General features: G+C 49.3%; 3 protein-coding genes across 4 annotated transcripts in view; 1 reads left to right on the top strand and 2 right to left on the bottom strand.

Annotated features, from left to right (window-relative positions):
• MRPL27 (mitochondrial ribosomal protein L27) overlaps nucleotides 1-1,473 on the bottom strand; it is a 6,291-nt gene extending 4,818 nt beyond the window's left edge. The window contains exon 1 of the mRNA XM_084749003.1: nucleotides 1,367-1,473. Within this exon, the coding sequence (XP_084605129.1) occupies nucleotides 1,367-1,406 (40 nt within the window). The 5' untranslated portion in view covers nucleotides 1,407-1,473. The remainder of the gene's footprint in view (nucleotides 1-1,366) is intronic.
• Nucleotides 1,376-11,545, top strand: EME1 (essential meiotic structure-specific endonuclease 1). Of its 2 annotated transcripts, none has more exons than XM_084748981.1 (9): nucleotides 1,376-1,510; nucleotides 4,403-5,212; nucleotides 5,298-5,428; nucleotides 8,039-8,125; nucleotides 8,224-8,342; nucleotides 8,528-8,648; nucleotides 8,878-8,993; nucleotides 10,522-10,711; nucleotides 10,923-11,545. In XM_084748981.1, the coding sequence occupies exons 2-9, from the start codon at nucleotides 4,432-4,434 to the stop codon at nucleotides 11,097-11,099; spliced, it is 1,722 nt and encodes a 573-aa protein (XP_084605107.1). In that variant the 5' UTR covers nucleotides 1,376-1,510; nucleotides 4,403-4,431; the 3' UTR covers nucleotides 11,100-11,545. The 2 variants fall into 2 exon arrangements, with proteins under 2 accessions (XP_084605107.1, XP_084605106.1); XM_084748980.1 differs by having other exon boundaries at nucleotides 8,036-8,125.
• On the bottom strand, nucleotides 11,332-26,375 carry LRRC59 (leucine rich repeat containing 59). The gene is made up of 7 exons (XM_084749000.1): nucleotides 25,997-26,375; nucleotides 24,128-24,187; nucleotides 21,478-21,636; nucleotides 21,130-21,234; nucleotides 17,979-18,051; nucleotides 15,112-15,285; nucleotides 11,332-13,248 (listed from the first exon to the last, which is right to left on the bottom strand). Exons 1-7 carry the CDS (start codon nucleotides 26,099-26,101, stop codon nucleotides 13,001-13,003), a joined length of 924 nt encoding a protein of 307 aa, XP_084605126.1. The 5' UTR covers nucleotides 26,102-26,375; the 3' UTR covers nucleotides 11,332-13,000.

Here is a 26,375-nt window from a genome sequence, read left to right as displayed (position 1 = left end):
TTTGTTTTTTGTCTTTTTATTGAATTTACCTTGAATTTACCAATCCTCAGGCCTCTACCTTCCAAATAAACTGAGGTTACAGGCATGCACTGCCTGGCTTCATTCACTGACTTACGAGCGACCGAGGTTTTGCCTCATCTACACGATTTCATTCATAACTCTTTGCTCTTGTGAGAGACAAGGAGAGCTTGCAAGTTAACTTCTCTTCCTTTGTTTTTTTTTTTAATAAATATTTATTTATTACATACACAGTGTTCTGCCTCCATATATACCTGTACATCAGAAGAGGGCACTAGATCTCATTATAGATGGTTGTGAGCCACCATGAGGTTGCCAGGAATTGAACTCAGGACCCCTGGAAGTACAGACAGTGTTCTTAACCGCTGAGCCATCTCTCCAGCCCCTCTTCCTTCGTCTTACAGACCAGTAAGACCTGTGGAATCCTCTTCAGAGCAGATGTCGTATTCATCCACAACCCTCCAAGTCCACTGCCCTCACCACTAATAGGGCTACTATTCCAGTTTTCCAGCTGGTTTGCTGTACTGGTTATTTTAGTTATGGTTTTTGAGACGGTGACCCAGGCTGGCCTTGGACCCGAGGCAACCATCCTGCGTCGGCTTCCAAGTGCAGGGCTTCCAGGCACCAGCCAGCATTCCTGGTTCCACCTGGGTTTACTCTCACTATCGTTTATTAATTTGCATCCAGCCTGCTTCCTCTTAATTCGCTCCTCAAAAGTATAAAACTGGATCAAGTCACCTTCTTGCCTTCTCTCTATACAGGCTTAGGTCTGTCTTTTTTTTTTTTTTTTTTTTTTTGATCTTGATTGTTACGTCTTCGGGAGACTTCCTTGACCCCCTAAACTAAGCCTCTTCACAGCACTACTCACAATTACAACTAAGTTACTCACCTGTTCACTGGCTTAACTTACAGGGGGTTAGAAATGATATTTATGCTGATACTCATAACTGTCTCAGCAGACCTAAGCGTGGGTCACGGTCATATAAGCCTGGTATTCCAGAACTAAGACAGCAAAATACACAGAGAACCTACCTCAAAAGTGAGGAAGGGGAAAACGCTAAGTCCTGAAAATCTGCTGAATGGCTCCAGTAACTTTTTAAAATTTAAGTCTTCCCCATATACGAAGGGATCCACTTAACCCCAGAGGGGACAAGGCATGCTCTCAGCCTACACTCCCACCTTCCTTGCAGCGCCGCCCACCACGTGTCACGTGACCGCAGACACTCGTCCTACAAAGGTCGCGAGTCCGACACTTTTGCCCCAGCAGCCAGGGTTTACTTTGGGATCCGGTTTCCATCTCCCAGCCTCCCTGCTAGTTCACCCCGCAACAGCCACAGCGCTGAGCTACCTGCTGCCCGCGTACTCAGCGAAAGGACGGCCGACGCCATGTTTGCTTCGCATTCGCTTCCTGGCTGGGAAATCTGCTTCCGCTACCGGGAGATCTACTTCCGGGTCCGGCGTACAAGTCAAAGAGTGGCGGGAGCTGCAGTAGGTGAGCGCGGATCTGCAGAGGGTTGTGGCTGGGACCTCTGATGGATCACGGGCCTCAGAGTGGGGGAGCGTGGTCGGTACGGACATTTGTCCCTCTGCAGGAGTCACCAGAAGCCTAGAAAGGGACCAGGATGAGGCTCAGCTAGATTCTGGGCTAAACTGGTTCTAGATGCACTCTTTCATTAATTCCGACAGACCTAAATTATTGGTATTATGGTAAAGAAACTGAGATCCAGGAAGGTTGCAAGGATTATCCTGTGGAAAGAATGACTCTTGCTGGGCGCTGTGGCACACGCCGTTAATCCTAGCACTCAGGCCGAGACAGAAGGGCCCGGTCTACAAAGCGAGTCTAGGACAGCCCAGGCTACACAGAAACCTTGTCTCGAAAAACAAAAACAAAAAGAAAGAATGACTCTTGCCTGTAACCCAGCAATTCCAGGCAGGCTTCAGTGTACATAGAAGAGATATGTGAAAACATACCCATTCAAAACATTTGTTCGTAAATGTAGCAGGATTATTCATAATAGCCAAGAAAGGGAAGCCAGCTAACTATCCATCAAGCAATAAACGCCTAAACAAAATGTGGCGTGGCCACACAGTGGAATATTAATCAGCTCTAAAAAGGGAGGCAGTACTGGTGCATAGCACTGCTACAGAGGAACCTTCAAAGCATGAACGGGAAAGACCAGTCACTAGAGGCACATGCCGTGTGCTTATATGAAATATACAGAATACAGAGGTCCATAGAGAACAGATTTTATTTCGGTTGTTAGGTTCTGGGAGAGGGAAAGAATGGACAATGGAGCCGGGTGTGGTGGCGCACGCCTTTAATCCCAGCACTCGGGAGGCAGAGGCAGGCGGATCCCTGTGAGTTCGAGGCCAGCCTGGTCTACAAAGCGAGTCTAGGACAGCCAAGGCTACACAGAGAGACCCTGTCTTGAAAAACCAAAAAAAAAAAAAGAATGGACAATGGCTGGGTTTTTTTGTTTTGTTTTGTTGTTGTTTGGTTGTTTTCTTGGGATTTTGTTGTTGTTTTTTTGGTTTTTGTTTCAGTTTTTCGAGACAAGGTCTCTCTCTGTTATGACTTTTTTTTTTTAATGGTTATAGAGTTTCTCCTGCTTTTGAGACAGTCTCGCTATGTCATGTTGACTGGTTCTTGAACTCAAAATATCCTTATATGCCTCCCCAGAGGTAGGATTGCAGCTGTGCACCAGCATGCCCAGTTTATAAAGGATTTCTTTTTGTGGCAATGGGACATTCTATAATTAGATGATGGTTCTGGTTACACAACACAAATATACTAAACCTCATTCATCTGTATGTGAGTGGTTTATTTCTTTACCTATTAATTGTAATGCTGGGGATTCAATCCATTCGTGGCTCTGTACATCCTAAGCAAGCCCTCTACCACTGAACTACTATTCCAACTTCTAAACTGTATTTTTAAATAGTATACACTATTTGTGTGAATTATAAGGATTTTTTTCCCCACTGTGTATGTACGTGCACACTCGAATGTGCTCGTGTGCACAGGCACGCATGTGGAGGTTAAGAGGACAACTTTTGGAGGCCAGTTCTCCTTCCACCATGTAGGTTCTGGGAACTGAACTCAGCTTATCACGCTAGGAGACATGCATCTTTGCTTGCTCAGCCATCTTATTTAGCCTGTGTTTTAATTTGTTTATTTTTATTATATGTGTATGTGGAAGAGGGCATTGGATCTCCAGGAGCTGGAATTACGGGTGCTTGTGAGAGCTGTCCAACGTGGGTATTGGCAACTGGGCATGGTCCTCCATAGGAGCAGTATAAACTCCTAACTGCTGAGCTGTCTCCAGCACCAGCATGGTTTTTTTGTTTTGTTTTTGAAAGATCTCCGTGTTAGGAGCCAATGAGATGATTCAAAGGATAAAGGTGTTTGCTGCCAGGCCTGAGGACCTGGGTTCAATCTTCAGGCCTACATTGTGGAAGGAAAGAACCAACTCTCTGAAAGTAATCCTTTGATTACCACATATAGCTTGGGTGTGTATATGCCCACACACATACACAAATATTTTTAAATTTAAAAAAAAATTGATCACTAAATGATAAAAATTATTTTAAATGTCTTTGGGTTCTTATGGTTTTGTTTTGTTTTGTTTTCGAGACAAGGTTTCTCTGTGTAGCCTTGGCTGTTCTGGACTTGCTTTGTAGACCAGGCTGGCCTCAAACTCACAGAGATCTGCCTACCTCTGCCTCCCTAAATGCTGGGATTACAGGCATGGTCCACCACGCCCAGCGCTGTTAAATGTCAAATCTGGAATCACTGAGCACACTTGTAATCCCAGCATGTGTGAGTGTGAGGCAGAGGGATCAGGAGTTCACAGTCATTCTCAGCTAAATGAATTCAAGGCCAGCCTGAGCTACATGAGGCTGTCTCAAAAAGACAAAACAGAAAACTATGCCGGGTGTGGTGGCACATACCTTTAGTCCCAGCACTCAGGAGGCAGAGGCAGGTGGATCGCTGTGAGTTCGAGGCCAGCCTGGTCTATAGGTGAGTGAAGAACAGCCAAGGCTACACAGAGAAACTCTGTCTCAAAAAAAAAAAAAACAAACAAACAGAAAACTATATCAAATGCAGAGATAAGCAAGAGGTTAATATTGAGTTTTGTAATTATTCTATTAAAGCTTTCTAATAGAAACTGTATTTTGAAGATAGCCCACCATGACCTAGAAAGGTTTTGAAGCAGGAATTCTGTTAGTGTACCAGTGTGGCCATTGTGGGTTCCAGACTCACTGTGTCGCAGCATGTCCCATCTTTCTGATTCTCTTAACATGTTTATCTTCAGAAGGCCTCATGAACACCTCTAGTGGGCCAGCTTGAATGGTCTCATGTGTGTCTCATCTCTCCGTTTAGGTAACTAATTTGATAGCTCTACTGTGTGGATGGCTCTGAGAAACTTATCCCTCTCTCTGCTTTCCACGGAGAGCGATTCTGAGGAATTGCCCACCTTTGCCTTTCTGAAGAAGGAGCCGTCTTCAGCTGGCAGCAATCAGCCTCGGAAGGAGAAGAACGTAGTGGTTGTCACCTCAGATTCCGAGGCCTCCTGCCCTCCATCACCAGCCTTGAGAGATCCACCGTCTGGCCCAGATGCAGCTGACGACGCCCCCACAGGAGCAGGGCCAGGGCCAGTCAGAGTGCTAAGCAGTGACAGTGAGGATGAAGACCTACTTGCCCCCCTGGCTGAGAGAATCACATGGAAGTTTTTGACGAACAAGCAGCTGAGCCCTGAGCGCTCCAGCTCCCCGCTTAAAACTCTTTTCAATCATCAAAATAATGCAGGCGTGCCGTGTGAGTGGAAAAAGCAACCGTCGCCGAGGATCCCTGATGCTCCTCTTCGTGATGCCTTAGAGAACAGTCCAGCCAATGATGAGGGCTCTACCTTAGACCGTCAGTGCCCCCAGCTTCCAGCCTACGGGTCGACCTGCGGTGAGTCGGCGGTAACCAAAACAAATCGCGACGTCCCTCTACCCAAGAAGAGAACCAAGCAGAGTCAGAAAGTCCAGAGAAGAGGCTCTCAGGGATGCCGGCAGCTGAGACAAACAGCCAGGAAGGAAAACACCCCAAAACAACACGAAAGGAACAAAGAGGCACCCGTGGTCAACGAGCTGAAAGCCCAGAGGCCGGAGGAATGCATGAAACACATGGTCGTGGTGCTGGACCCAGGTCCTTCCAGCTTCCAGCTTCCCCCTGAGCCCGGATGTCTGTGTCCTGGACTCCTCCGTGACCAGCCCTTTCCAATCTATTGCAGTGCTTTTACAGATGGAAGGTGGGGGCCAGCTCCTGGGAGCATTGCAGTCCATGGAGTGCAGGTGTGTGATTGAAGCCCAGGCCGTACCTCAAAGTATCACTTGGAGGAGGAGGAGGACAGAGCTGGTAGAGGTAAGAGCTTCTGGCCGGAGGCTCTCCTTCCCCTCCCTCCACCCCTTAGCATTGCAGGATAAAGTGCTGCGTTGCCCCTGGTTGAGATTCGGTGGCATAGCTGTTACTGTCCCCAAGTGTGGAGGGATGAGGACAGGAAGCGGTTAGCAGAATCCAGAAGAATAGAGAAGAGGGACTTCAGAGAAGCGTGGTCTGTCATAGAAGGGTGCAGGTATAGTGGACACCTGGTGACACTATAATGGGCAGTCCTGGGAATTAGTCACTCTGAGCCAGGGTCACCAGTGTACTACTCAGGTTCCTAGCTGGGAGCCCAAGGGCCTGGGGGAATCAAGCGATATCTAGGCAGAGTGGGACAGGGAAGAGATTTTTCCCCCCAAGACAGTTAGTTTCTCTGTGTAGCCTTGGCTGTCCTGGACTCGCTTTGTAGACCAGGCTGGCCTTGAACTCACAGAGATCCACCTGCTTCTGCCTCCCAAGTGCTGGGATTACAGGTGTGCGCCACCGAGCCCAACTAGGAGAAGAGAATTTGTGTGAAATTCCTAGGGTTTTTCTTTTTTTCTTTTCTTTTCTTTTTTTTTTTTTTTTTTGGTTTTTTGAGATAGGGTCTCTCTGTGCTAGTCTTGGCTGTCCTGGACTCACTTTGTAGACCAGGCTGGCCTCGAACTCACAATGATCTGTCAGCCTCTGCCTCCCAAGTCCTGGGATTACAGGGGTGCGCCACCGAGCCCAGCTAGGGGAAGAGAATTTGTGTGAAATTCCTAGTTCTTTTAACTGGGCTCTGGGATGGAGCAGCCGTGTTTGAGTCCTGGCCCCATGGCTTGAGTGCTGGGCTCTGCAGGTCACAGGGCGCCTTTGTGCTGTAGAGCGAGGACATAGGTAACATCATCTCTCTCCCCTGTTGGGAGGGTCTAAATGAGGTAATCTGGCACTAGCATCTAGTAGGCCCACGGCACAGATCCATCCTTCAGCCTGGGCTCCCCGCATTACTATACTAACTGTCCCCACCGTTCCTTCTGTCTGTGAATCCAGACACTCCACCCTTCATGAGTTTGGAAACGAAACATTGAGATATTTGTTTTCCTCTCTTTTGGACCTCGTAACTTTCTCAATAACTTAGGACAGTCACCTACACAGTTAACTTGTGTTATGAGCAAAGCTATATTCATGGCTGGGCACGCTTTTAATCCCAGCAGGTGGGAGGCAGAAGCAGGTGCATCTCTGTGAGTTTGGAACCAGCCTGGCTTATTATAAAGAGATAGACCATAATGAGAGCCCGTCTCAAACAGCGAAACCCCTTACATCCTTAGAGCGGCTTATTTTTGAAGGCACTGCACGTTCTCTCGTGTTCCTGCCACAGCCGCCCTGAAGAGTGATCCTCCACACTTCACAGGTCCAGGAGAGGATCAGAGAAGGTGAATGCTTAGTTCAGGGTCACAGCTGGAACTTGACCCTGGAGCTCCTCCACCTGCACCCTTGTGGTAGGAGTTGTAGTGACCAGGGAAAATGGCACAAATGTCACTCCAAGTCACTCTTCACAACTCCATTGTTTTGGGTGGTTGGCCCTGAAGCCACCATCGCTTGACCGAGCCCTCGCTCTGATGATTTTCTTCTCTTTTTCCCCTTGTGGTGCTGGGATCGGATCCCAGGGCCTCACGCATGCTAGACAAACACTGTTGAGCTACATCTCTAGCACCAGCGATTTCTTTTTCTTTCTTTTCTTTCTTTCTTTCTTTTCCCCTGAGACAGGGTCTCTCTATATAGCCCTGTTCTCAAGCTCAGATCCACCTGCCTCTGCCTCCCAAGTGCTGAGATTCAAGGTGTTCACCACGAGCTGGGCAGTGGGGGTGCGTGCCTTTAATCCCAGCACTCAGGAGGCAGAGGCAGGTGGATTGCTGTGAGTTAAAGGCCAGCCTGGTCGACAAAGGGAGTCCAGGACAGCCAAGGCTACACAGGGAAATCCTGTCTTGAAAAACAAAAGAAAACAAACAAAAAAAGGTGTTCACCACCATGCCTTTCTTAATTGTCTTTTCTATTTATGGAAGCTATCCATCCATCCATTCATCCACCCATCCATCCAGGAGTCTCAATGTAGCCCTGGTTGCCCTGGAATGCTCTGTGTCATCCAGGCTGGCCTTGAATGTAGAGATCTGCCTAGCTCTGCCTCCTGAGAGCTTGGATTAAAGGTGTGTGCCACCACCTCCTAGTTTAAAAAAAAAAATATGTATCATTATTGTGTATATGTGTATGTGTGTGTGTGTGTGTGTGTGTGGAAGTCAGAGGACAACTTTACGCATTTTCCTCCTTCCACCTTTACATCAGACTCAGGCATCAAACTCTGGACAGCGGGCTTGTGTGGCAAGTACTTTTAGCCACTGAAGCATCTTACCCATCCTGTTTATATTCTGTCTCTGAGATGCAGTGGGCCGGCACTGGACCATCAGTTGAGGGGGCAGGGACAGGATCACAGGTGGGGTTTTTGGTTTTTTTTTTTGCCACCATGACTTCATTCAAGAAGGAAAGGCTATTACATAGGGCCGTTCACCCAGAAGATCCAGCCCACCCCCACCCCCCGCTGACCTTCCCTGTGCTGTGTTCTGGGGTCTTTAGCAGGATGGAGAAGAGTGGGTGGACGAGCCGACGATCCTAGTGTTGCTCCTGGCAGAAGCCTTCACGTCCATGGTCTACAACTTAAAGCAGGTGTGCGGCGGGGCCAGGCGGTAGGACTGAGGCATGGGCCAGTGCCAGCCGCTCCCTGAGGAGCCAGTGTTAATGCCCCTTTCTACCACTTCATGCAGGGAAGTCCTGGCAGCACTGAGAAAGGGAAGGAGACACTTCAGGGCTTTGTAACCGATGTCACAGCAAGGACAGGGAAAGCACTGTCACTGGTGATTGTGGACCAGGAGAAATGCTTCAGGTATGGATACGTCCCCCTTAAAGGGGCAGCTCATGGGTTTTTAAGGGGAGCTTGTTCACCCTGGCCACAAGGCATTCTCCAAGATGGTGTCCCTGACAAGCCGAGGGCTATGCTGGCCGACTGCCCTGCAACACTTCTGCCTGGGCTCAGTGTGGGGCTGGCTGTTCTAATTTCCTCTGCTCCAGAGCTCAGAATCCATCGAGGAGAAGGAAATCAGGAACGGCAAGTAAACGGGCCAAAGAGAAGCAGCAGCAGAGCCAAGAGTCTAGCACAAGGCCCATGGTGTCCAGGGTAGACATGGAAGAGGTAAGGACCTCCTGTTGCGCGGGCCAGGTGAGCGCCCACTGGGTATCCAGCCAGGTTTCCAACTGAGACCGAATAAAAGGCACACTCGCACTGCTTTCAGCCATGGACTGAGTAAGATAGAGGGGTAAATGGGGCCAAGAGGTTGAGTGTGGCTTCGGTGAGCATTGAGAAGACGACTTCCAACCAGTCTCTCCACTCTTCAAGTCTGCTGTTGCCTTTGGGTTTCTAGGCATTGGTGGAGCTGCAGCTGTATACAGAAGCCCAGGCTCGGATCGTGCAAGGCTGGAAAGAGCTGGCTGACTTCGCCTGTGCGTTCACAAAGGCTGTGGCTGAAGCGCCCTTCAAGTGAGTGACCTGACAAATGGTCCCTCCACACCAGGTCTAGCTTTTCCCTTGGTTCTTGCAGCCCAAGAAAATGTGCTTTTCGCTGGGTGGTGGCGCACGCCTTTAATCCCAGCACTCGGGAGGCAGAGGCAAGTGGATCGCTGTGAGTTCAAGGCCAGCCTGGTCTATAAAGCAAGTCCAGGACAGTCAAGGCTACACAGAGAAACCCTGTCTCGAAAAACCAAAAAGAAAATGTGTTTTTCTCCTAACTTCTGTCACCAGCCCAGGATATGTCATGAGGCAGAAGCCAATTTTACGCTAGAGATTCTTGGCAAGAGCCTCAAATCTGGGGGGCTGGAGAGATGGCCCAGTGGTTAAGAACACTTGCTGCCCTTGCACAGGTCCCAGACTGTTCCCAGCACCCACGTGGCAGCTCACAACTGTCTGTGACTCCAGTTCCAAGGTATAGAAACACTCTCTTCTGGCCTGCAAGGGTACTAGGCAGTAAGCGATGCACATATAAACATGAAGGCAAACACCCATAAACATAAAATAAAAATACATCTAAAAAAGAGGAAGGACCTCAATTCCAGCCCTTTATAAAAATATTCTAACTTAGATGAAGTGTACTCTCTAGGTTGATACTGGATTACCACGGCTCATTCAGGCCAAATCTTGAGTGATCCTAGAAAGAACTGAAAACTAAGAGACCCTGTCCCAGTGCTTTACTTTATATTGTGAGAACTGAGACCTGGGATTGATTTGTTTAAACAACTCATTTGCTCTAAGCAAGTGAGAACCTGAAATAGACTCCAAATTGCCCCAAACCCAGTCCCCCGTGCCTGCCTACTCCTGGACAGCACAACCCCATCTCAACAGAAGGAAACAAAGCAAAACACCCGATGCCTTCTTTCCTAAAAAGGGCAAGATGCAAGGGCTGTCTTTTTAATCATGTGTGTATATGTGTGTATGCACGAGGCAGTGACCTGAGGCACAGGTTCTTATGGAAGGATTCAAGAACTCCTTTGCCACTGCGTAGGAAGGGATAGCAGCCTGTGATTGCAGAGACTGTCTCCGTATCCCATCTCCCTGTAGGCTGGGGTTACAGATGTAGCAAGCACTTTACCCACTCATTTATTCCCCCAGGACCCAGATGCAGTTTTTTCTTTTTGTGTGTATGGGTGTTTAGCCTGCATGTGTGTGTGTACACTATGTGTGTGGTGCCCAAGGAGGGCAGGAAAGGACACTGGATCCTCTGGAACTGTAGTCACATGGTAGTGAGCTGCCATGTGAGCACCAGGAATCAAATCTGGTACTCTGGAAGAGTAGTCAGGGGTCCTAACTGCGGAGTCATCACCTCTCCAGCCCCACTAAATGCAATTTTTAAGGGAACTCGTCCCCAACACTATGCTGGAGAACAAAGAGAGACTTAAACTGGCCCAATGTGACACATGAGTCTACCTCCAGGTCACTGGAGAACTTTTTAGTCCACAGTTATGGGGACAAGTAAGTAGGAGAGGAACTCAGGTCCTCAATGGTATCCGTGCAGGAAGCTCCGGGATCAAACCAGCTTTTCCTTCTACCTGGAGAAAGACTGGGCTGGAGGGCAGAAAGTGGACCGAGCTGGTAGGGGACTTGCATTCATCTGGAGGCGGCAGATTCAGCAGCTCAACAGAGTCAGCTTGGAAATGGCCAGCGCTATCGTGGGCGCCTATCCCTCACCATGGCTCCTGGTGCAGGTATGCTGCTAAGGGTGACTTTGCTCTCCAAACATCCTTGAGGGAAGTTTTAGTGAGGAGCCAGGAATGTAGGTCAGCAGTGTGGCTGGCCTGAGAAAGCACAGGTTCTCCTGCCTCCACCTGACCTTACTACCCTCCTATCCTGGCTCCTGAACCAAGGGATGGCCATGAACGGGTGGTATGGTATTAAGGCATGATTTATGACTTCCAGGCTTATCAACGCTGTTTGTCCGAGCAAGAATGCCAGAATTTGCTGGCTGACATACAGGTACGCCGTGGGGAAGGTGTAACATCCACCTCTCGCCGTGTTGGGCCGGAACTATCCAGGCGGATCTACCTTCAGATGACCACAATGCAACCAGATCTCATCTTAGACAGTGTTGACTGACACCTCACAGCTCCAGGAGGAAAGCTTTCCCAACCCTGGCACCTGACAGCAGAGATGCTGGAACTGTACCTCCTAGGTACGGTTGGGTGTGAATCTCCATCTTTGGAAACAGAGAAAGCTGAAACACTTGGCTCTACTGCCACCTTACTGTTCCATTCTCAGCACACCAGATGCCAGAGTCAGTCATCCCACACTGCCCCAGTTGACCCTCACAACACAAAAGAGAAAGGCAGACCACTCAGACACGGATTTAATAATTGTAGAAATCAAAAGAATAAGCATCAAATCTCGAAGTCAGAGTGAACTCTTGCCTGTGGACTAGGCTCAGCCACTGAGCTGCCTCAACCAGCCAGGGGACTATGACTTGGCTGACTTCTGTTTTCATGATGTCACCATATGTAGTATGTATTTTGTCTCAATAAAGCATTTGTACCAATGGCTCTGGAGCTTGGAGGAAGACTATAGGAATGTGTAGTGATTCTGAGTAAGGTGTGGACCTACATGGCAGAACTATGGGCGGGGGCTGGGAGGGGAGGAGAAAACAAAGGTCTTTCTTCCAGTGTCAGGACAGTTTTGAGTGGCAGAGCTATCCAGATGGGCCACTAGGGCTACACTGTCTAAACTATGACAAGTCCTTGCTCCCTTAGGGAAGAAGCTTGCAGTTGGGAGTTTTGAGCGAATAAGCACCGAGGCAGTTGTTTCTAATCCCTTCATCCAGCTGTTATGAACAAAGAAAGGGGGCAAGAATGTTTTCTGGAGCAGCAGAAAGGCAGGCAGTGCTGCCCTGTTTGTGCTAATGTTCAGTTAGGTACCACTCTGCAGTGCCATCATGTGACTGTTTGCTTTGGCTGCCAGTGTTCCTTTCCTTCCTTCCCTTCTGTCACAGGTCCAGAATCAACGCTAAGCTGTTTGACAAATCATTTCCAGGCTGCCTTTGAGGGGTTCATCACACCCAGTACTAGTGGAGCTGTCCAGATGCAGCTCTGCAGAGACCTGCCTCTGGGCTTCCGGGCCATGGGGGCGTTATGCTCTAAACTGAGGCAAGGAACCCAGCCAGCCTGCTGCCGTTGTATAGAAGCCATTTCGGTTGAGGCCAAGTACCACAGGCGCTTCCCAGGCCCCCGATGGTCTGAGATCTATTGATGTGTGTGGCAAGACTGTCTATTACAACAGACACAATTTGGCTGAGACAGGTCTGGTGTGAGTTTGTCCTTTTGGCTATTACAAAGAAGGCCAAATGACATCAAGAAAAGGAAGAAAACTGGAGTGAGAGCTGGGTTCTGCCTTAGACTAGCCAGAACTCTGTAGACAAGTCAAGGACAGCTTCCTGCCTCAAAGCATCACACTGGACCAATGGCAGAGAAGTTATGTTCATAGCCAGACATTCTGTACACTGCATAAGCGCTCGAATGTCTGAGATCTTTAAGGATGCGTATTACTCTACCCTCCCCACCTTAGGCTGGATTTACCCAAGTACTCCTCCTCCCCTAACCCCCCGTGTCACACTGCCCTCCAGTCTGTCCTGGTTACCCGGGGAGGAATGAAAGAAAGGGTTCATGACACACAAAAGTATAAATGTAGTGACAGCTGACCAGTTAGTAGAAAGGAACTTGTCTTGCCCAGCTTTGTGTAACTAGAAAGCCTGTGTCTTCTCTCTCCCCGCCCCTAAGCCTATTCCTTTAGGCATGCAGGTAACTCTCCCCCCTCTCCATTTCTCCTCATTCCACCAGGGAGCCCCAAGGAACAGAGAAGTCCTACAAAGGGGAGATCTCAGGTGCCAGTCAGCAGCCATTGGATGGTGGCAGGTAGGTCTGACGCTAAAAAAAGGTTGTGTCCAGCAGAACCCAATTCCATAGGAATCCAAGCTCCAAGGCTGGGAGGCAGCGGTGCTGAGGACGGGCTCACTGCTGGGAGTCGGTCTGGAGGACCCACTGGAGGATCTCATGGTGACGCAGGCCCTGGACGGCGTTGTCGTAGATGGTGTTCACGCTGGTGCAGAGGGGCTGCTGCTGCAGCCCTGTCAGCCGGCATGCAACCAGCCCTCCTGCTACACAGAGCAGCAGCAGCAGCAGCAGCACCTTCAGCACAGCCCAGGAGCGAGTGTGTTTTCGGGGTGGTGGCTTGCGAGGGCGAGAGCCAGACTTAGATTCTGGAGAGACAAAAGAAGTCAATTTGTGGACAGCAGCTCTACAATCCATACAGATCTATGCCCCTCTTCTCAAGTCCTGAGTAGACATTTTAGGAACATCTAAATTAGAGCTAAATCCCCTGCTACTCAGAGGCGGAAATGCAGTGCTCCCCAGGTCTCTAAGGACAGTTCTTAGACTGGCCACACTGACGTATTCTGGGAGTGTGTTAGGAATAGAGTCTTGGACCTACTGACTCACTCACTGCATTTCGACAGGATGCTCGGAGAAGTCTAATACATACTAAAGTTTATGAGCACATACTGAAAACATCCTCCACTAAGTCCGCACTGTCACGGCCCGAGGCACAGTTGTGATCAGAGGCCTAGTCAGCACACCCCTGTAGGTCTTAGATGGATGGGGTTCCACTGATCAAGAAATAAAGCCACAGCCAGGCCTGGTGGCTCAAGCATTTAGTTCCAGTGCTTGAAGGCAGAGGCAGGCAGGAGTTTGAGGCCAGCCTGGCCTACAGTAGAGTGAGTTCCAGGCCAGGTAAGGCTACATAGAGAAGCCCTGTCTTAAGGGGAAAAAGAAAGAAAATAGGATTCACTCTGCTTGTCTTCTGTAGCTCAGTCCTCAGGGCCTTCTATTCTCTTTGGTACCAGGGAGAAGACTGGGGCCCTCAGAGACACAGGAAGTGCTATCAGGGGTATCCAAAAGGGATAGATTGCCACCCACTTAAGGAGATGGGTCCAAACCACTAACATCACAGATGTCACTATTATATAAAGGTATAAACTAGGTGTGATGGCACAGGGCTGTAATCCAAGCACTCAGGAGCCTGAAGCATCACAAGAAGTCTAAGGGTAGTCTGGGCTCTAGTGCAAAGAAAAAAATGTACAAAGTCTGTGGCAAAATAATGTCAGTCTCTAAAGAAAGAAAAATACCTGCCAGGTGTGGTAGTTCATGCCTGTAATCCCAACACTTTGGAGGCAGGAGGATCACAAACTCTAAGCTAGCCTAGGCTTTACTTCAAGACCTTTTCTCAAAAAACAAACTCAGCAGCTAAAGGCACACCACACCATACATGCAACTACTACTAGGAACAAGGACGCGCATAGGTGGCTGCTGTGTCGAAGACCACCCCCCACCCCTCCCCCACCCCCTCCCCCTCCCCCCCACCCCCACATATCCCCATCCCCCACCCTCCACATACCCTCAAACCCCCCCCCCACGATGAACGCACTCTAACTTCCCCCTCCTCTCTTCTTTTTTGAGACAGGTTCTCACTGCAGCCCAGCCTGGCCTCAAACCTATAACCTTCCTGCCTCTACTTCAAAGTTAGGACCATGCCAACACGCCCAGCTTTCCACACTGCATTTAATTTTATGTGTTTTTTGGTTTTTCAGATAGGGTTTCTCTGTGTAGCCCTAGCTGTCCTAGAAATCTCTCTGTAGACCAGGCTGGCCTTGCACTCACTGAGATCTGCCTGCCTCTACCTCCTCAGTGCTAGGATTAAAGATGTGCCCCACTACCACCCAGTGTCCCCCACATGGCACAAACCTTTGAGAGTTTTAGGCAGAAAACTACAGTGAGAATTGATTTTTGCTTGCTTCGGAAACAATGTCTTACTTGTCTCTCCAGCTGTCCTGGAACTTATTATGAAGACCAAGCTGGCCTTGGATGCGTTGATCTTCCTGTCTCTACCTCCCAGGCACCACCAGGCCCAGTTTAGACAAAAACTATCTAAGTGTTCCCCACCTTCTCTTCACCTGCTGGTAAGTGTGACCCCATCTTCAACGACAGGCCCTGGTGACATTAAGGGCACAGAGACACAGACCACCATTCCAGCCCTGCGGCACCCTGAAAACGGAAAGCAAACCTACTTGGGGCCTGATTTGTCTCCTTCTTGGGCTTCTTCTCCTGCTCCTTCTTGGAAGCTTTCTGGGCGTCGTACTCCTTTCGCCGACGCTCCTTCTCCTCCGCCTTCTCCCGCTTCCGCAGCTCGCGCTCCTTCGCTTCCTTAGCTTGCTGCTTGGCCTCTCGCTTCTTCTCTGCCTCTGTAGCACAGTATGCAAAACATGACTCCTCTCACACAGCCCCCCGCAGCTCGGCTGCCTGCCTGGCTAAGGTGTGGAGCCACCTGCTTTCTCCCTCATGCCTCAGGCCACACAGGAACTGAAGAAGATCCAGGTAGCACGGAGGGTGCAGGAGTGGTTAAGGGGTGTGTAGGATTATGAGTTTGAGGCTAGACTGGGCTACATAGGGAGAATCTGTATAAAAAGTGTACTCCCAACACTCAGGAAGCTGAAGCAAAGGATCGCATGCTCCAGGCTTCCCTCAGCTACACAGTGAGGGGATGGGCAGCCTGGACCAAGTAAGTTTCCCTTAAAAAAAAAAAAGTTTCTCGGCAGGGCCTGGTGACATACACCTTTAATCCCAGCACTTGGGAAGGAGGCAGATCTCAGTGAGTTCGAGGCCAGCCTGGTCTACAAAGTGAGTCCAGGAGCACCAAGGCTACACAGAGAAACCCTGTCAAAAAACATCCCCTCAGAAAAAGGTTTCTCTTGGGGGTTTATTCTTTTTTTTTCTTTCTTTTTAGTTTTTTGAGACAGGGTTTCTCTGTGTAGTCTTGGCTGTCCTGAACTCACTTTGTTGGCCAGGCTGGCCTCGAACTCACAGTGATCCACCTGCCTCTGCCTCTCAAGTGCTGGAATTAATTCTTATTAAGAGATTAAGTGCTGTAATCACAGCACTTGGGAGGCAGAGGCAGACAGATCTTTGTGAATTCGAGGCTAGCCTGGTCTACAAGAGTCCAGGGCCAAGGCTACACAGAGAAACAAAGAGAGAGAGGGGGGGGGGCAGGGAGAGAGATATTTATTTCTGGATATGGGTATAATACAAAGAGAACCCAAGAAAGAGAGAGGGGGGGGCAGGGAGAGAGATATTTATTTCTAGATATGGGTATAATACAAAGTGAGCCCAAGAAAGGTATGGTGGTCTGGCAAGATGGTTCATTGGGGAAAGGTGCCTGCCACCAAGCCTGATGACCTGAGTTTTATCATTAGGTCCCATATAGGAGAGACAGATACCCACAGACTGTTCTCTTACCTCCACATGTGTACTATGGGCACACACAGTAAATAATTAAATAGGAGGCTGAGTGTGGGAGACCATAAGCCTAGGAGTTTGAAACCAGCCTGGGAAACATCACACACACACACACACACACACACACACACACACACACACACACACACACACGCGCGCGCGAACAAAAGCACACAGAAGGCAGAACCTCCTAGAACTCAGTTATAAAGGGAAGAGACAGTGGAGGGGCCAATTCTATGGGATGAACTCGGAACAGGGAGGGAGGGGACGAGCTCATGTCCAGGTTACAGTCAGGGCAATGCTTTTCTACAAAGTCACACCACCTTAACTGAGGAAGAAGCTACTCAGCACAGGGTCTGCTCAGGTTGGCCTACAGCTCATTCATGTTTACACGAAGCATCCAACTTTCAAATTATTGGGTTCTAAAAATGTATTTTCAAAAAAAAATAAAAGAAAAGAAAAAAAGAAAAAAAAATGTATTTTCCAGGCTGCAGAGATGGCTCAGAGGTTAAGGGCACTGACTGCTCCTCCAGAGGTCCTGAGTTCAATTCCCAGAAACCACATGGTGGCTCACAACCATCTATAATGTGAGCTGATCCCTTCTTCTGGCCTGCATGTACACCTGCACTGTATACACAATAAATAAATAAATAAATAAATAAATAAATAAATAAATAAATATCAAAAATATTTTTTTTTAAATGTATTTTCCATTTACAAGTCTGACAACATGTTTCCACAGTCAGAACACCACACAATGGTGGTTAAATGCCCTTTTGGGGCGTAAGAGCCTACGGTGATCTATAACTGAGCTGAACAGTTGCACCATCAAGACAGTGGCTTCCCACTGCTCCTTTCCCAGCAAACATCAGTGTTCCAGCAGGGCAGAGACTGCCAAAAACAGGCCACACCCACCCTCTAGGGACCTGGTGCTGGCAAGGAGTAGACAAAAGCAGCAAAGTCAGTTGTCTTGGCAGCCATGACATAGCAAGACCCCGAGCAGAGGGGTAGAAGCAGCTGTGGAGATAGTACAACTGTGAAGACAAGCCAGCAGGTGCTGTGGCTCCACAGGATGGTGAAGAGTCCCACAGAGGACTAGCTAACAGACAGAGAACAGCAAAAGAACCACAGCCAGCTGGCCTACCTCAGGCTTGAAAACTCCAAGGACGGTGGTTTCCTAAGGGGGGGTAGGGGAACTTGAAAGGGGGGATGGGTCTGCTCCAGTCATCTGTTTTGTTTTTGGGGTTTACTTGGGTTTTTGTTTTATTTTAGTTTTTGTGTTCTGAGATAAGGGTCTTGTTGTGTAGCCCAGTTATCCTTGAATTCACAGTGATACTAGTGACACGCAGTGATACTCGGTAGGAGTATGCACCCACATATCTGGCTCCAGCTATGCTGAAGGTGCCTTTTTACCAGCAGAGGATGGCCACCTCAGAGAGAGACGTGAGAAGCAGTTGCTTGTTGGCTGTGTAGCCCTGTGGAGAAGCCTGGATGGAGAAAGGCATCAGATAACAGGGATGCCACTGTGCTGCCTGTGACCCAGCTCTCTGCTCCTCAGCACCTGCCTAGAGGTCCTTCTCCTGAAGCCTAGCACTGCTGACTGATGAAGGAAGCGCAGATGACTACAAGGATGGCCACCCACCTCGCTCCACTTCCAGTCGGCGCTGCCGCTCCCGTTCCTGATCTGCCTGCACGGCCTTCATGTGCTGTAACACCTGCAAGGGAAAAGGGAGGCTCTAAGCTACTCAGGTAGCAGTCTTCACAGCCCATGTTTGCTCAGGAGACCGTTCACTTCAGGAGCCTGGACTACCAGGGGCCCTGAAGGTGGGACTGAGCCAAGAGCGATTACCCTATCTTTGTATCTTAAATTAGACCCTTCACTGTAGAAGAGACACCAGAGTCTATTCATTAACAGTCAGAAATAAAGCTTCCTGTAAAACACAACACCAACTGGAATCTTTGAAAAGTTCTGTCGCTCACATCACCCTTATAGCGATGATTTCACATAATCCACCCAGTGGCTCCCTGTTCCCCTGGGGAGACAGCAATCCTTCCAGCATGCCCTCCTGACCCCTCTCCCTTGGCTAGCATAGGCCTTCTCCTTCCGCTCCTGTTCACACACTGTAAATTCCCCTCTGGTTTGTGTCTCTTGAGATAAAATCGTGATCGGTATCCAAGGGTGGCCTTGCATTTGTGGCAGTCCCGACAGGCATGAGCCAGCACACCAGCTAAGCCCCCGCCACTGCAGGTTCCTTCAGAAGCAGGAACTGTCTAGTTCATAGGTAAGTGGCAAGGTGTGACTGGTCGCAGGCACCGAGCACACAACTAACTGGCTGGATTTCTATTACAAAAGGACGAAGTCAAGACAGAGTGGTGTGCCCAGGGCACGACTGGGACCTGAGCAAAGGCCCTCTGAGCAGAAGAGAGCTCAAAGAGAAAGGCCCAAACTCTACCCACTTGTAATCAGCACCCAGCACCCCAAAGTCTCAGGCCTCTGCACTAAATACAAATGACTTCTGTAGCCATAAGCTATGAAATATCAGTGGGTGTCAATGGAGGCCACGCTGGATTCAAACACACTATGTAGCCAAGAAGTGCCGGGATTGTGGCCTTGTACCATGGAACTTGGTTTTATGCTGTCCAAGAAATCGCAAACCTAGAGCTCCATGCACATTAGGCAAGCACTCTACCACATTCTCCTCTCCACAGGTCACTTCCATACAGTCCAACATTATCTGCTCAATGGAGAGAGAAATGGCACGTGTGTACTGAGACTCCACAGGTTGGCAAAAAGGAAAACACCTACTTCCCAGGATCATAAAGACAACAAGATACCCCTAAAAGCATGTATGGCAGAGGAAGTAGTGGCCACCATGTGAGTCTTTAGAATTGAGACTGCTCATTAATGCCAGGTTTTGAGCAATAGGATTTCATGGACCATGTGAGCCTTGGCTCCTATGTTGCCTTCCCTGGTTGGCCATGCTACCTTTAGCTTGGTTTCTTGTAACCAAGAGCACTACTGATAGTGAGATTATATAAGCTCTGAGTAGATGGGGGGAGGGCATTGCTTTTGAGGTTCACGGAGACCTCTCACCCATATTTAGCCTACAGTAAAACTAAGTCTATCTTGTTCACAAAACCCCCAGACATAGTCCAGTAAGCCACTCCAGCTTGGCTAAAGCAGCAGCAATATATTCCAGTGCTGGGGTGGGAGTTATTGGGGGAACAATGCTACTCTTAATAAGCAAGGTGTGTGTGTGTGTGTGTGTGTGTGTCGGCGTGCGCGCGTGCCTGAGGGGGCCAAAGTTGTCAGATCCCCCTTGAGCAGCTTCTGTGGGTTCTGAAAAATCAAACTTGGGTGTTCTGAGAGAACAGCATGTGCTCATAACTGCTCAGTTCTCTCAGTCACTTTTCTAGCCTCTTAACCCTTTTTTAAAGGGGTTATTTATTCTGTGAGGGAGGAAAGGAGTCATGAATGTGCCAAAGTGGTATGCATGTAGTCAGTTCTTTCCCTGGGGATGGGATCCGGGTCATCAAGCCTGACGGTAAGTGCCTTTACCAAGATTGTTGGTTTTCAATCTTAACATTTTTACTGGCCAAACTGCTGCCTAGAAAGGTCATAGCTTTAACTCCTGTCCTGGTAAAACAACTGTTGGGGGCTAAGGGATAGTTTAGCTGAAAAAAGAGCTTGCCTGCAAGCAGGAGGACCTGAGTTCAAGCCCCAGCACCCATGTACAATCACTGGGCAACGCACACACTTGTAATGCCAGGGCTCCTGAGGTGGGAACAGGAGGATCTCTGGGTCTCACTGGCCAGCCAATCTAGCCTGATTAGTCAACGATGGATCCTGTCTCAAAAGATGTGAAGCGTATTCCTCAGGAAGCAATTGCTTTCCTCTGGCCGCCACGTTGGAGAGATGGCTTAGCAGTTAAGAGCACTTGCTGCTCTTGCAGAGGAGCTAGGCTCACTTCCCAGCATCCATCAGGCAGCTTACAGCTGGCTTTAAATCTAATTCTAGGGGATCCAACATTTTCTGGCTTTTCAGGCACCAGGCCTGCATATGGTGCACATACATGCAGGTAAAAATATGTACACATAAAACAAAAATAAACAAATCCTTTAACAAATAAACTAATAAATAAAACTGTTAACATAATGCCAGATTGGAGCGTGAGTGGTTTCTGAAGGAAGAATGCAGTAAAGAAGACAGCCGCGCTACTTGTAAAATAAATGCACCAGGGCTGACTCAGTGGTTAAGAGCACTTGTGGCTTTTTTTTTTAAGATTTATTTATTTATTATTATATGTACAGTGCTCTGTCTGCATGTACATCAGGCCAGATCACATTATAGACGGTTTTGAGCTACTATGTGGTTGCTGGGAATTGAACTCAGGACCTCCAGAAGAGCAGTCAGTGTGCTTAACCTCTGAGCCATCTCTCCAGCCCACACTTGTGGCTCTTGGCGAGGAGGTGGGTTCAATTCCCAGCACCCGTATCAGGCAGCTCACAAGAGCTAATAATTCTAGGTCCCGGGAACCCAGTGCTCTCCTATGACCTAGGTGAGCACCTGCATGTATATGGTACACACAAATGCATGCAAGCACACATACATGAATCTTCTTAAGTAACAATAAAGACTAAGTAAGCAAAGCAACGCAGACCTCTCCCTGTCAGGCTCATCTGGGCGCTTTAATAACATGGAGCTGTTGGCACCCTGGGAGAATAAACAAGAAGAGGGAGAGGCAAGTCCCAGGGGAGAATGTGAGCGAGACCCCTGGGAGCCTCACGCTTACCTTGTTTGCACACTGCTTGCATTGCTTCTCATCCAAGCAGTCACCGGCCACCTTGGCCAGCACAGGGTCCAGGGGATTGTCCTTCAGATCCAGCCACTTCAGATTCTATAGAGATGAAAAAAGAGGCCGGCTAAGCCTGGGTTTACACACAGTCCCTCAAGATAGAACAAAAGGAGCCAGTAGGAAATTGTGTTCCTCCTAAGAGAACAGCCAGCTGAGACAGGGCCATTGAGGTGGCATTTCTGGTCCCGCTTCACCACCCCCGCCCCTCACTCCTGCCCAGGGTTATGCCCCCATAGTCCCTACGCCCTTGGCCACACTTGGTTGTGCTACCCTAGTGAGCATTACCTTGAGCTGGGCAAAGCTGACAGGCAAGGTGACCAGCCTGTTGTTGAGGAGATCCAAATGCTGAAGGTTGACCAGGCGGCCAAAGTCTGCAGGCAGCTGCTGCAGCTTGTTCTTACTGAGGTCCAGCTTCACCAGGTGTGTGAGGCCACAGAAATCCGACTAGGACCGAGAGAAAAGAAACCTTAGGCCCAGGGCTCACGCACTGTGGTATAAAGGTGCAGGGAACCCCACGGCAAGAGCACCTGTGTGTAAATCCCAGCGCCACCTTTGCTAGCTACTTCCCCTCAAATAACAATGGAGAGAACACTTGCCGTTCCTGGCGGTATTAACCAAGACAAGCTTGCAAGGCAGCTTAGCACAAAATCAGTGTTAGAAATGCACACAATCCCCTTGGGAGGCAGAGGCAGGAGGATCTTTGTGAGTTCGAGGTCAGTCTGGTCTATAACCTAAGTTCCAGGGCAGTCAGGGAGGTTACACAGAAAAAACATCTCAAAAAATCAGGAGGGAAAAAGTGTCCAACCTTCCTCTTATTCTCACTCACCCTCCACACCGCTCCTGGTGTGACACGGGGCCTTTCCCGCCCTCCCAGTGTCCTGCCTCCATCCTTCAGGAGATTTCACATTGGCTATGGTGAGACACACTTGTACTCCTAGCTACTAGGGAGGCTGGTGCAGTCAGAGGCTAGCCTGGGCAGAATCACGAAACCTCATCTCAAACAACAACAAATGGGAATGTGGGGGTAGCCCAGCGGTGGAGTGCTTGGCCAGCACGCACAAAGGCCAAAGGTCAATTCCTAGCCCCATACACACAGAAGCTGTGTGTATTCCTGAGGTCCTAGGTTCAATTCCCGCCCCCAACATCCATTCAAAAGGAAAGAAAAATACATATACTGCTTTTATAAAAAGGACCAGTACATGAGCACTAAATTTAAGTCTCTGTTTTTTGTGGCACCTACACAGTACTTTGTGCAGGTGCTCAGTGAGAGCTAGGATAAGTAACTAAATGCCTAGGGCCTATGCTACTCAAGCCAGGCTCCTTTTTGTTTTGTTTTGTTTTTTTGTTTTTGTTTTTCAAGACAGGGTTTCTCTGTGTAGCCCGGCTGTCCTGGACTCACTGTAGACCAGACTGGCCTCAAACTCACATCAATCCTCCTGCCTCTGCAACCAGGCTCATTCTTACCACAGAGCAAAACTTCCCTGAGACTAACCTTTGCTAAGCAGCCACCTGACAGTGACAATACAACTCAGCTAATGAGGCACTGTCCATAAACACCGGTGGGTCTGTGCTACACAGTAAAGGAGAGAAGTTAGGACAGAGACCAGAACAGTCTCAGATCGGAAAGTGCACTTAAGAGGTGCTGAGTGACTACTGGGCACTGTGGACAGCAGGTGTGAAGCTGCAAGGAGCTGCTGCCCTTCCTTAATTAGACATAGAATACCTCCTGAAACCATTTTTAATGAGCTGCTGTTGACAAGAAGAGAAGCCCAGGAGAACACCAAGAGGGATAGACTAATGAGCCAATGAAGAAACTGCCCCAATGAACTCCGCCCCAAGACTGAGCCCAAAGGAGGCTATCCTGGAATCCAGCAAGGCCTGGCTGGCCACAGTACAGGATGCAAGAGGCAACACTGACAACAGGGAAGGGCTTGCCGATGAGGGAGCACGGCTACTGAGGAGGAGTCTCGAGGCTGACGAAAGCCAATGCATACACAGGTGAACTAACAGCTGGGTGCTATTACACCTGTAATCGCAGCACTCAGGACTCTGAGGCCAGCCTGGGATGCACAGTGAGACCCTGTCTCCAGAGAAAAGTTCTCTGAGAGGAAGGATGGAGAGGCATGCACATGAACAAGATACAATTATAAATATACAAAAATGTTATAATGACATTATTTTTTATACTTAAAAAAAGAAAAAAGAACAGAAGATTCCAAAATCCAAATTATATCAAAAGGACTTGATATACATTGGGTATGCCCCATAACGAGCAAATCTCAAGTAATTCTGAGTCCTTGTTTAGGGAGATAAAGACAGGATAGGCCCATCAAACCACAGTCTTTCTTGTTCCTCATTTAAAGAGGTGTAGGACCCAGCGTGGTGACTCAGGCCTGAGTCGCAGCTCTTGGGAAGCTAACACAAGAGGTTTGAAGCCACAGGTTTGAAGCCAGCCTGGTCCACACCGTTTATAAAATCTCAAAGCAAAAACACACCACAAAAGCAGCCAGGTGTGGTGGTACAAACCAATAGTCCCAACACTCAGGGTATGGAAGCAGCAAGATCAGGAGTTTTGAGACCAGCCTGGGCTACCTAAGACCTCGTCACAAAACAAAACAAGATGCTAGGGATGAATGCAGAGCAAACTGACACAATGGCTTCTATCTCCCTTATGCAAGAGAGGCAAACCACTTTTGTCAAAAGACTAAAATAAGGCAGAAAAGAGAGAGCCCAGCAAATGATTCAGCCAGCACCCTGCTGACTTCACTTCTCAGTGGCCTGACTCCATCTTCCACCGTCCCCACCAACATCTTCAGATTTAGCTGGGCCCTGTCTATAGACCTACGCTGAAATTACACTTTATGTCACCTCTCGCCCCGGCAACAGGAAGAGCAACTCAGGGGCTCCAGGACTCAGTGCTGTTTGCCAGTCTTACCGGTAGAGTACTCAGTTTATTGCAGGACAGATCCAATACGGTGGCCTTTGGGAGTGCAGCCTACAAAGAGAGGTGAGAAAATCGTGTCAAGCCAACACCTGGAATGATTTGGTGACATCTGCCAATGAAGCATTTTCCAGAGAAATATTCCCACAACTAGCAAAAACCTTTAAAAATACACACACACACACACACACACACACACACACACACACGGCATGCCTATAATCCCAGTATTCAGAACACAAGAGGATATCAAGTTAGAGACTAGCCTTGACTTCATAGTTAAGATCCTGAGGAGGGGAGAAAAAAAAGAATGAAAGCAAATGTTCTTGGGGATAAGAAGAAAAAAGCCAGTCAACTAATATCTAGGGAAGGCTGGCAAAGGAGAGGCCTGACCATAGCGTGTCCAACAGAAAACTGATCCCTCAAAAACCCCCAGGGGCACTTGAAAAATTTTCTCTACTGGCCCGTCATTAGGTTTCAGGGCAGGAACTGAGTCAAGTAAGGCTCTACTTAGTGGGTCATCCATCCACCAATATGTATAGGCACTGAGTGCCTTCTGTGGGGGGAGGGCAGGGGTTGGGCCAGGGAACAGCAACTTGAAAACAAGGCCCTCATAGCCTGTCACTACTTCGCAGTGGTGCCCAAGACTACAGGGGCTCTGCAGAACTGACCCCCGCCCCCCACCCCGCAAAGGCAATGCTGTAATGATCACATGCCTGGAGGAACCGGGTTTCAGGTAGCTGGCCACCTTCCTGGGAGTGAGAAAGGTGGGGAACATTCAGTTAAGGGATCCTAGGCCCACCTGAACTGTCCAAATCTCAGAAGGTCCTAAGAGTGAAGTCAAGGCCACCTAAGAAACTTCTGTATCACGAAGATGGGAGAAGACTAGCCACACCTATTGGCATGTTCACTACCTCCCCAAGTATCTGACATTATGATTTTAAATACTCAGGGGTATATGAGGATGGGGACCACGAACGCCATGTTACAAATGAGGCAATCTAGACACAAAGGTTAGCTAGTTAACTTGCCAAGGGCATTCGGCTGTTGAGCAATGGAGCCAAGATATGAACTGGGCACGCCACGCAAACCACCATACTGCATGGCCACAGCGGAGGGAAGATTAGGCCAGATGCCAAGGGCAAATTCCCTTAACGGTTAATAAGGAAAGCATAGGTCATCCAAAGCGAAGCTAACAGGAGATGTTAGCGCTAGGGAGCTGGGAGTTGGAAAAACACAGATAGAGGATACAGCTCCATGTTGGCAACAAACGTGGCACGTGATGTCCCCAAGGGCCTCGGGCTTCCGAATGGGTTTAGAGTGGATGGGGGGGAAAGAGGGTAGGGCGAGATTCCCGACAGTTTCGGAGCAGCTGGGTTGAGAGACCTTGCCAGGCCTGCAAAGTGATTTCACTTTCTTCTTCAAGGAGGGCCGCCTCCGAGCTGCTGCTGCGAGAGCCAACTGTGATTGCAGGGTTCTTAGAAAAGCTGGGTTCGGCACCACACCCAGGACTATCTGGAGGCCTACTTCCCGGGGGGACCAGGTCATTCATTCATTCTTGTGGGTTCCCACTTTAAGGCCCAGCACGAAGCTGGACACCGAAAGAGCTTCCAAAACAAGAGTAAATTCACTCCTGGCTCCTAAAAAAAGCCCAGGGTCGGGTAGGTAGACCTTTCCTATCTTCTGGAACTGTGCCAAAGTGACACGTGTACATCTCAGTAAGAACACTGGGGTCGACCGCAGCCCCCTCCCCAGACCTAGTTTTTAAAGATCCGGAAAACTGAAGCTTGGGAGAGAGGTCTGCCCTCGTGGGGCCGGCGGCAGGAGTATTTGGGCTCCCGGGGAGCGAGGGGGTTTACTGACCAGCTCCTTGACGGGGACCTCATTCAGGTCGCTGAGGCTCAAGTCCAGCTCATTGCCGTCCAGCTTGTCGCGGAGGTTCCCGCCCTTGCTACCGGCCTTGGTCATGATGACGCCGGCTAAGCGGGTCCCTGATCCCGGGCTCCGACGGGCAGGGGAGAGAGGGCTGAGAGGCCGCTCGTGGGCACAGCGGATTCGCACCCAAAGGACCACGCCTACGCCTTAAGCTGCCGCCGCCGCCGCCGCTACCGCCGCCGCCGCTGCGAGGCCTCCGCCACCCGTCCGCTTGCCCGCCGCACTCTCAGCCCAGGGCCCCGCTCCCACCGGTGCCGCCGCTGAGACGACGACCACTTCCGTGTCCACGTCACCTTCCGTGGCCACT

The sequence above is a fragment of the Acomys minous genome (genome assembly GCF_964271855.1).
Source record: "Acomys minous genome assembly, chromosome: 12".
NCBI lineage: Eukaryota > Metazoa > Chordata > Mammalia > Rodentia > Muridae > Acomys > Acomys minous.
The sequence above is the reverse complement of the archived record's forward strand: the minus strand, read 5'-3'. Positions and strand labels throughout refer to the sequence as shown.